This window comes from Babylonia areolata, chromosome 30 (genome assembly GCF_041734735.1).
Source record: "Babylonia areolata isolate BAREFJ2019XMU chromosome 30, ASM4173473v1, whole genome shotgun sequence".
Taxonomy (NCBI): domain Eukaryota; kingdom Metazoa; phylum Mollusca; class Gastropoda; order Neogastropoda; family Buccinidae; genus Babylonia; species Babylonia areolata.
The window spans coordinates 1479683-1491111 of record NC_134905.1 but is presented as its reverse complement, the minus strand read 5'-3'; the positions used below and the strand labels follow the sequence as shown (position 1 = coordinate 1491111).

The 11429-nt window shown below is 42.4% G+C and overlaps 1 protein-coding gene across 1 annotated transcript in view; it reads right to left on the bottom strand.

The window, feature by feature from the left end:
- The window catches only part of LOC143275662 (uncharacterized), a 139857-nt gene continuing 128428 nt past the window's right edge, over window positions 1–11429 (bottom strand). Inside the window, exons 7-10 of the mRNA XM_076579937.1 lie at window positions 10623–10882; window positions 8840–8962; window positions 6528–6637; window positions 1–4073 (exon numbers count right to left, since the gene is read on the bottom strand). Of these exons, the coding sequence (XP_076436052.1) occupies window positions 3873–4073; window positions 6528–6637; window positions 8840–8962; window positions 10623–10882 (694 nt within the window). The 3' untranslated portion in view covers window positions 1–3872. The remainder of the gene's footprint in view (window positions 4074–6527; window positions 6638–8839; window positions 8963–10622; window positions 10883–11429) is intronic.

Here is an 11429-nt window from a genome sequence, read left to right as displayed (position 1 = left end):
TCCTCACAAAATTTATTGGTCACAGAATAATAAATTCATTCATTTAAAAACAAACAGAAGAGACTATATAACTTGCCTAACTGTTGCATGTCCGAAACTACGGCTGTTACAAATTGTACCACTCCGTCTATACAGGACAGGCAACACAACTCAACGGAATGCTAAGCGATCCCAGAGGGTACAGAGAAGTGAAGAGAAACGCTGGCCATGACCTAATCGTATGGCTTGTGTCCTGGCCCCTTTTAGAACAGTGTATGATTACTTTGGAAAAAGGAATATCCAAACATTGAGGGTGTTATAAGATTGCTGGATATATATTGTCATTTCTGTTGATTTTGTTTAGCATGTGGTTAGAACTAACGTGTAAGCTTTAAAAGCAGGATCTAAAGTTGGCAATAGCTGACCAGGGTTTTTTATTTTTTTTATTTTGAGTTTGAATGAAAATTTTGCTGAGTCAGTATTTATTTATTTATTTTTTCTTTTCAATAAGGCCTGTTAAGGATACTGCCTTTGACAAAGAATCTCATTCACATTCAGCACTTATCTTCGGAGGAACTGCTGGCTAAATGGTAACATAATAAAATTACACCATTCTTTGATGTGTGTGTGATTTTTTAAATTATTCTTTTTTCTTTTGTTTTTTTTAAAGTGTATTCATTTATCTTATTCCACAGTCAGTACCAAATTTGTATTACATTACTTGTGCATTGGGTTTTTTTTACAGTTGCCATTCTTTGATGGCGTTTTATTTTTAAGACATTCATTTTGTGTATTTTACAGCCAGTACCCACCTTTCATTATGATGCTGGTGCATTGGTTGGTATGGTGTTCTAAGGTATTCATTGTATCTTATTCTTCAGCCAGTACCCACCTTTCATTATGATACTTGTGCATTGGTTAGTATGGTCAGTATGGTGTTTTAAGGTATTCATCGAGTCTTATTCTTCAGCAAATACCCAAACTTTCATTACGATACTCGTGCATTGGTTAGTATGGTGTTTTAAGGTATTCATTGTGTCTTATTCTTCAGCTAATACCCAGCTTTCATTATGATACTGGTGCATTGGTTAGTATGGTGCTTTAAGGTATTCATTGTGTCTTATTCTTCAGCTAATACCCAGCTTTCATTATGATACTAGTAGGTGCATTGGTTAGTATGGTGCTTTAAGGTATTCATTGTGTCTTACTCTTCAGCCAGTACCCACCTTTGAGAAGGCTATTGATGTGGTGAGGAGTGTGATCCTCACAAGAGAAGGGGACACATTGACAGGTTTCTCATCACCTCTGGATGCCCTCTGGCCTGAGAAAACAAGAACTTGGCGGGAACGCACTGATCATCACAAGAGGTAACAAAGAAAGGCTGGGAATGTTCACGCTTGACCAAGGCAAAAATAGACTGGACACGACAACAACACAAGTGAATGATGATGCTCCACATGTCGACCATTGCTTCCCGCTTGTGACCTTGTGTTTGGTGGGGAAAGTAGTTGTGAAGTTGGACAGGTATCGGTGATTTTTGTTCACACACACACACATTGTCGTCACCACTTTCACAGGGCAAGAATTATACAGGTTGTTCAATGAGCAAGAAAGGAAAGAAAGAAAAGGATTAAAATGATATAGATGAAAGAAAGAAAGGATTAAAATGATATAGATGAAAGGAAAGAAAGAAAAGGATTAAAATGATATAGATGAAAGAAAGAAAGGATTAAAATGATATAGATGAAAGGAAAGAAAGAAAAGGATTAAAATGATATAGATGAAAGGAAAGAAAGAAAAGGATTAAAATGATATAGATGAAAGAAAGAAAAGATTAAAATGATATAAAAGAAAGAAAGAAAAGGATTAAAATGATATAGATGAAAGAAAGAAAGGATTAAAATGATATAGATGAAAGAAAGAAAGGATTAAAATGATATAGATGAAAGAAAGAAAGGATTAAAATGATATAGATGAAAGAAAGAAAAGGATTAAAATGATATAGATGAAAGAAAGAAAAGGATTAAAATGATATTGATACAGGGAAGGAAGTCAACTAAAAATCACAAGAATAGAAGAAAAGAGATGCTGGAAATGTCATTCCTGTTCGTTTTTCTTTTTTGTCTTTTTCTCAGATAATTTAGCCACTAAAATTTCTTCTTTTTTTTTAACCATCCACATTTCTGTCAGAGAATTAAACCTTTTTTTTCCCCCATTCACCTACTGGTAACATGTGAGCAGCTCACATTTAGACAAATCCGGAACAGCTGGCAGGTGTTTTGAAATAACCATCCTGATCAGCTTACCAAATCTGCTGGACAAAATGATAACAGTTTAGTTTGTACTACAGTTGTCCTATCTAAGAAGTAACGGGCACTAGAAAAGGAACCAAACCAGAGAATTGTATAACATAACCGGGATTTGACAGTCAGCAACAATATACCTGGATTCAGCATGCTCTCTAAGAAATTTGTAGGCTGTAGACAGGAAAGCAATAATTTCATAATGATTTGATATTAAAACAAATGAATAAAGAAGCAAATACAGGCTATAGGAAACGAACAACAAAAAAAAGAACTGAATTACGATCTCGGCAAATGTGAATAAAAGTGTTTTGCCACAACCCGAATATTTTGTCACAGCTGTCCCGTTTTTAGAGCCTGTTTTCAGACTTCATTTCAAATACCTTTACCATTAAGTAAATCATTCTCACAACCTCATTTCAAAAGCTGTAAATAATATTAACAACAGAGATAACAAACCTTTGATATAGTTGTCTACACTAACATGTGAAAGAGCTACACAATCAGAAAAGGGAAGAGATCTGAAACAATATAACATGCTTGAGTATCTGTGTGTAGATATACGTTTGTGTATGCATGGGTGCATACGAGAGTGTGGTGCTTGTATTTTCATAATTGTATGGGTAGTGATGGTAGGATTTGCTGCTTATAAACTTGGGTCAATCAACTTGATATAAAACATCCGTGAACAAGCAGTTTTCTATTCAACTCTAAACCCGATCCGATGGCAAAACTACAGCAAGAGGGAGTGACAAAACGACGCTTGAGGTCCAACTCCCAAATTACTGACCCACAATGGCCAGAAAATTCCATGGAGGAGACAACTGTTTTGAAGATGAAGGCAATGAGAAAGAGCTCACCAGATACAGACTGGACACAAAACGAAAAAGCAACAGGCTGCTCTTTTTTTGGGAATGAAGGGTAAGGGTGTATATGCTCAGCTGGGTAAGATAGCTGGGTACAGGGCAAGGATACAGATGCTTAGCTGTATTTTGGAGAGATCAGTATACTTCATTCACACAACCAAGGCGGGTCATGAAAGGCTCTCTTGTTCTTGTACATCTTGAGTACAGATGCCAGAACTGCACGAGGAAACTTGTATCAAAATGGGCAATGATTCCGTACTCACACGGAATGACACAATGGTGACACAGTGTACAAAAGTGGCTGTGTGGTAGGTATCTGTGTTCACTTGTGAAAGATGACATAAGTGTCCGTTCTGTCCAGTTCACACCTGACAAATTGCCATCATTTGTTTTTTTCCTTAGAACAAATATCCCCAACCTTTCTGAACAAAGTTTACAGATCAAAACTGAGACCTTTCTCGTTTTACTTTAGCTTAGTATGTAAGGATCATGAACATGAACAGACACAATATTCGCCCACATAAAAAAAAAGGCCCAGATATATATTTATATATATAACGTTTTTGTAAAAAGTCACCAACTCTGCCCAGACAATGTATACATCTAAATCATACACTCCTTCCACGCCAATCAGGCGTGGCCCCAATCCAGCAAGATGCACGTGCACACACCAGAACTGGTGTGCAGTACGGCACTAAAAGCTGGACGTGTTACAAACTCTTGTCTAAACGATGCTGAGGAACTCTGCAGTGCACTGCGAGCGGCAGACAGGCTGCGAGTAGGGCACGAAGCGGTGCTTGAGCTTCATGGTGTTGAGGAAGATCTCGGCGTCCGTCATGCAGTCCTGGTCCCGCTGGCACAGAATGGTGCTGGCCATCCGGTAGATGAAGTCACACTTGGTCTGACCCACACCCAGACTCTCTCCCTGCACGTGGCGCCACCGGGAGGCAAGGGAGAGAATTTAAAAGGAACATTTAGACAACTCGGAATAGGAATAGATAATAATGAGATAATATATGATGTTCAAACTTACAGGATGATGCAGTTGAGGGATAATGGAAAAGGAACTTGATTTAGAATAAGAGGAGACTTCTTCTTCTTCGTTCGTGGGCTGCAACTCCCACGCTCGCTCGTATGTGCGCGAGTGGGCTTTTACGTGTATGGCCGTGTTTTTACCCCGCCATGTAGGCAGCCACACTCCGTTTTCGAGGGTGTGCATGCTGGGTATGTTCTTGTTTCCATAACCCACCGAACACTGACATGGATTACAGGATCTTTAACGTGCGTATTTGATCTTCTGCTTGTGTATACACACGAAGGGGGTTCAGGCACTGGCAGGTCTGCACATACGGTGACCTGGGAGATCGTAAAAATCTCCACCCTTTACCCACCAGGCGCCGTCACCGTGATTCGAACTCGGGACCTTAAGATTGCAAGTCCAACGCTTTAACCATTCGGCTATTGCGCCCGTCGAATAAGAGGAGACAATAATGAGATAATGTTGTATTTATATAACGATCACTTATGCGAGGAGGCATTTCGGGGAGAATTGAAGAGGAAGGTCAAACAACTCGGCATAAGAACAGATAATAACGAGACAATAAATGATGTATTTACACAATGCTCAAACTTGTGTTCCCTGTGACATGAGGACGCAGTTAAAGGAGACAATGGAAGAGGGACGTTAGACAACTCGGAATAGGAGTGGATAATAATGAGATAATGAATGGTATATTTACATAACACTCAAACTTACATGAGGAGGCAAGGGAGAATAGAAGAGGAATATTACACAAGTTTTCTCTAATAGACTAACACATGTAAACACTTAAAAATAAATAAAGCTCCTGGTGTTATTTACAACGAAAATCTAATCTAAAACACACACTAAATTGCAGCTCCCTTTTTTTTCTTTTTCTTTTTTCCCCCCCCTTTTTGTGAAGACTATGATTATTCCCATGAAATTTATCACAACTTGGTTAAAAAAACAAAAACACTACATTGTCAAATTGCAAGACCACAGGCAGAAAAGCATTGCCTTTACTGACATGAACCAATGTGCAAAAAAAACCCCCCAAAAACCGCAACTCTAAAATGATTACATATAAAACATCCTGAGGAACACACACACACACACACACACACACAGAGGTCTTGGAATTCTCACATCTAACTCTCCAATGGTCTCAAGCTGACACACTCACTGAAATTTTCCTCAACACCAAACAAAGTTGACAAAGGCGAAGAGTGCACGCACTCTTGAGGGCATGACCTAATTCTCGCATGTGTGTGTGTGGATGGTGCGTATGGAATCTGCATTTAAAATGCACAAATTGCAAAATGCCAGAAGTTCTAACAAAAGGTATAAAATTTCAGTTGTTCACATCCACACACACACACACACGCGCGCGCGCACACACGCCCTATATCAATACATCTGAGAGGGAGGAAATGTTATACCACTGTTATCACCCGCAGGTGAGCCCCCTCTCTCCTCCCCCTTCCCCCCACCACAACACCCCCTCCCACAACCCCCACCACCACCCGTACCCCCCGCTCCCTCCCCCTGCCCCCTCCGGGTACTGTGCGAACTTTGCTGTACACAACGGGCTTTTTTCAGATCTGCCGGCAGAGAGAGACCCTGTTGCTTTCATCGGTGACTTGGCCTCAAACTACCCCTATGTCAGGTTGTACACCGGGGGTCATTTGTGGTGAGTCAAGACCGACTTGTCCCAGTTGGATCTGGAAATTGACCCTCTTTCTATGGGGTTTATCAAGCTGTTGAAAAACGAAAGTGGGGTGGGGGTGTCGTTCTGTGGACATCCTTTACTGATGCCCCCCCTCCCCTCGATCTCCATTATGCTGAAGGAAGCCAACATGTGGGAGATCTACTTTGATAGACTGTGCTGATTCTAACTGGACCGATTTTACCATGGGGGGGTGGGGGTGGGGGGTGTTCATTTCAAGTCCGCCTAGAATAACCCCCCATATTCGTCAGTAACGACAGGGAGCATTGGGGGCAAAATTCAACCAGGCGGGGTCAGTTGAAGTCTACCCCCCCAGGGGGCTAGGTGGGTCAGTCCTGGCTTGTCTACACAGACCAGGGGTGTAAATTTGGGAAGGGGGGGGGGGCGAGATTTGATCCCGGGGGTAAAAAAAAAAACAAACCAAGGGGGCGGGGGGGGGGGTATGAATAGACTGCTACACCGGGGATCGATCCCTCTCTTTGTACAGACTTCCCTCCAGATCCCGTCCCCTTTCCGTGCCTCCTGCAGCTTTTCTGCCTGTCTCCCTGACGTGTGGAGACCTACCGTGTTGCTGTGTGCCTCGGCTGTGCGTCTGTGATTACACACACACACACACACACACAGAGACTTACACAAGAGTAGCACATCTCGTGCACGTTGCAGAGAGCCCTGGCCTCGAAGTCAATCGAGTCCCCAGCAAACTCGCAGTTCGTGCTGAACTCCCGCACCGCTGGGCATTGGTCTGCACACATCGCACGCATGACATGATTGTCAGTCGTGTCTGTCTGACAATGACCATCAGAACAGGAGGTGACTGACTGCTGCCCCGACTATCTGGGCTAGAATTTGATTGCAGTGGAGAGTGTCTTGTCCAAGTTACATCCCCCACTCTCTCGGCCAAGAAGGTTTTAGGACAGGGCGTTAGGATAATTCACTAAGGCCAACTAGTCCCACAACGCTGCAGCAATAAGAGCCAGTGCAATATTGCCTTCTAGTTTGAGAGTCATAGTCCTTCACAAAAGACTAAGCTGTAAGTGATTTCCCATTGCAATGGAGAAACCATTGATAATACAGCTCTCACTTTGCTGTTGGCCCAACTGTAAACTTAGTCAATCTGTGACATAAGCTGAGACACACCACGCGCAGCTTCCCTGATAGTCACGATCACAAATCACGGTCAAAACCAGAAGCACTATCAGAATCAGCATCAGAACCAGAAGAGCCAGAAGCAGTATCATAGTCAGTATCAGTATCAGAGCCAGAAACAAAACCATTGTCAGAGTCAGTATCAGTCAGAAACAGTCTCATTGTCAGAAACAGTCTCATTGTCAGAAGCAGTATCAGAGCCAGAAGCCGTCTCATTGTCAGAATTAGTATCAGTGCCAAAAGCAGTGTCATTGTCAGAATCAGTATTAGAGCCAAAAGTAGTATCATAGAATCAGTATCGGAGCCCGGAGCCAGAAGCAGTATGGTATGGTATGGTATGGTATGGTATGGTATGGTATGGTCTCTCTCTCTCTTTATCTCTCTGTCTAATTATGCTCCATCTTTGAGAGACAGATTTCCGACCACGCTAGTCCGTCAGACCAACAAGATTAAGATCCCCATTCCAAGAGTAGATCTGTTTAAATCCAGTCTCATTTATTCAGGAGGCTGTTTATTGTCAGAAACAGCATCATTGTCAGAAGCAGTATTATTGTCAGAAGCAGTATCATTGTCAGAAGCAGTCTCATTGTCAGAAGCAGTATCAGAGCCAGAAGCCGTCTCATTGTCAGAATTAGTATCAGTGCCAAAAGCAGTGTCATTGTCAGAATCGGTATTAGAGCCAAAAGTAGTATCCGTAGAATCAGTATCGGAGCAAGAGGCAGTATCGTATCGTATCGTATCGCATCGTATCGTCTGTGTGTGTGTGTGTGTGTGTGTGTGTGTGTGTGTGTGTGTGTGTGTGTGTGTGTGTGTCTCTGTCTCTCTGTCTGTCTCTCTGAGTGTATCTGTAAGACGACCCCTTTCAGTTTTTTTCAAGTTTGAAGGAAGTGCCGTAACGTGCAGACCCATCGATATGAATAATGTGTCATCACATTCACTTTAGGTAATAGATAAAAAAAAAAAAAAAAAAAAAAAAAAAAAAGCAGCTGCCTGACCTTGACACAAACCTAGTACGCTGACCAGACCTCGGAAGCATATGTGTGTGTGTGTGTGAATGTGTGTCTGCTTTTTTTTGAAAATTTATTAATTTATTTTTATATATACATTTGCTTATTTATCATCATTGTCTTTTTTTTGTAATTTTAATTTTTAAAAAATATATTTATTTATCTATTTATTTATTTTATTTTCATATTTATTACTTATTTACTTATCTTTTAATAATATTTATTTATTTAATTTAATTTATTTATTTATTTACTTTTTTTTCTCAAGGCCTGACAAAGCGCGTTGGGTTACGCTGCTGGTCAGGCATCTGCTTGGCAGATGTGGTGTAGCGTATATGGATTTGTCCGAACGCAGTAACGCCTCCTTGAGCTACTGAAACTGAAACTGAGTAAAACTTCAACATGAAATGCAATGAAATCAGCAGACGAAATGTACAGATACGTGAATAGATAAAATTCTGTATGACAGTCAGTCGTGTCCGACTATGACCATCAGAACAACATAGGAGGTAACTGCTGTCTCGTCCCAACTATCTGGGTTAGAATTTGATTATAGTGGAGAGTGTCTTGCCCAAGTTACATCCCCCACTCTCTCGGCCAAGAGGGTTTCAGGACAGTCGGCGTTGGGATGGTTCCCCAAGGCCAACTAGCCCACAAGGCTGCAGCACTAAGATTAAAATACAGTATAGTGAAAATACGTAGAAGGCAAATTTATTAGAAAATACTACAACCACTACTACTATTACTACTGCTACTACTACCACTACCAGAGCAGAAAGCTCGTGACTTACCGGCCTTGCTGGAGAAGAGACTGGCCACAGGCGGTGTCCCTATCAAATTACCGTCTGGTCTGCCGTACCCCAGGTCCTGGGCTGCGGCTTCTAAAAGATCGTCCAGGCTGACCTTGGGCTGGTCTGTGTCGGCAGTGAAGCAGGGGCAAAGTGGTAAGGGTGATGGTTAATACTGGTCATAACAATAATGATGATCAATGACAATGATAATGATGATACTACTACTACTACTACTACTACTACTACTACTACTACTACTACTACTATGTATGATAGTCGTCCTCAAGAAACTGATGTACGGCGAACTCCAACATGGGAGGCCAAAAGAAGCACTTCAAAGACACTCTGAAAGCTTCTCTGAAGGCCTTCAACATCAGCCACGACACATGGGAGCTGAATGCAATGGACAGACCAAAGTGACGTTCAGCTGTCCACAAAGGCGCCAAATCCTGTGAGGCCAACAGAATCGCTGCAGCAGAGCAACGCAGACAGGCCAGGAAAAGCAGTGCCAGCAAGTCCCCGACAGCCGCCACCATCCCCTGTCCACACTGCGTCAGAACCTTCCGGGCACGGATTGGCCTGACCAGTCATCTGCGCACCCACAGAGCCCAACCCACCCACCCACCCCCAGGATGACTAGATGGTCCTCGTCGATCTCGACGGACGAACCACACATGATAGTCGTGTTCGACTCTGACCATCAGAACAGCAGAGGAGGCAACTGCTGTCCCGACTATCTGGGCTAGAATTTGATTATAGTGGAGAGTGTCTTGCCCAAGTTACATCCCCACTCTATCGGCCAAGAAGCTTTTAGGACAGTCAGCGGTGGGATGGTTCCCAAAGGCCAACTAGCCTACAAGGCTGCAGCACTAAGAGCCAGTGTAATCTTGCCTCCTAGTTTGAGAGTCATAGTCCTTCACAAAAGACTAAGCTGTAAATGATTTCCCATTGACTGGAGAAACCATTGATAATACGGCTCTCACTTTGCTGTTGGCCCAAATGTAAACTTATGTCAGTCTGTGTTATAAGCTGAGTGTTGACTACTACTACTACTGATAATAATAACAATAATGGGCGTTTATGATGCCCTCTGCCTGCCAACACACAGACATCCATAAAAAGAGATTTGTACAGATGTATTTTGAAGCTAGATTTGAACTGAGATTTTGTTTCAGCATGGCGGGTTTGGTAGAGAGGCTTATTCGAGGTATTGAAAGGCAGGCTGTCCTTGTAATGTTTTTTTATTTATTTTTTATTTAAAAAAAATTTTTTTTACGATGTTGGAGACAGAGCACACGTGAATCAGCAGATGATCCTTTTTTTACCCCCCACCCTCACCCCACCCAACGCTCCTCCCCTCTCTCTTCTCTCTCTCTCTCCTCTCTCTCTCTGTGTTCCTTGGTCTGGTTCTAAGGCCCAACACTCGGCTTATATCACAGATTGACATAAGTCTTACATTTGGGCCAACAGCAAAGTGAGAGCTGCATTATCAATGGTTTCTCCAGTCAATGGGAAACCATTTACAGCTTAGTCTTTTTGTGAAGGACTATGACTCTCAAACTAGGAGGCAAAGTGTGTGTGTGTGTGTGTGTGTGTGTGTGTGTGTGTGTGTGTGTGTGTGTGTGTGTGTGTGTGTGTCTGTCTGTGTCTCTGTCTGTCTGTCTGTCTTATATATATATACACACACATACTCTGTGTGTGTGTGTGTGTGTGTGTGTGTGTGTGTGTGTGTGTGTGTGTGTGTGTGTGTGTGTGTGTGTGTCTCCCCTCCCCGACCACTCACTTTCATCCAACCATTTCCCCAGCGCCACAGACGTGGTCTCCTCTTCCGAGTCGTCGTCACCGTCCTCCGTGACGTCATCGCTGTCGCCGGTGAGGAAGACGGGCACCTCGGCCTGCGTGACGTCATCCCTCTTCCTCCAAGGCTCCCCCCTCTTCTGCTCCTCCTCCTCCTCCTCTTCTTGGGCGTCGGCTGCTGCTGCTGCCGCCAGCTCCTGTGCCACCTCGTCCGTTAGAGCGTCGGCAATGTCGGCGGCTTGAAGTCTGCACAGCCACGATGAGGACGACGGAAAACAATAAGTAGATATAAAAAAAAAAAAAAAAGAAAAGAGGACTGATGATGACGAGGACATTACGACGTAATAATCAATTGCAATGTTTTTAAAAGCGAATATGTGAAATGCTTTTATTTGAGAACATATGTTTATTACTCTTGTTTAATCAAGTTATCCGCGTGTGTGGTGTTGGTGGGGGGGGGGGGGGGGGGGTGCGGGTGTGCCGATTATCTGGTTGTGGTTTTCCGCAATTCATCTTTATTCTTATCTTATCTGTCTATTATAATCAATGTGCAGTATAGTAGGCTATGTTTATAATTATATTCAAATAAAGTTTCTTAATTCTTTCTGTTTTTACATTAAGAATACTAGTTATTACCTGCAGTGTGTGGATGTATGAATGAAACGATGTATGTGATATTTTTTTTTTTACATTTGTATCTTCGTAATATTTGTAGGGGCTGTTGTTGGCTTTTACATTTATGTTCCCAATGTTGTTTACTTGTCTATGTTGTGATAATGCACCTGACCAAATT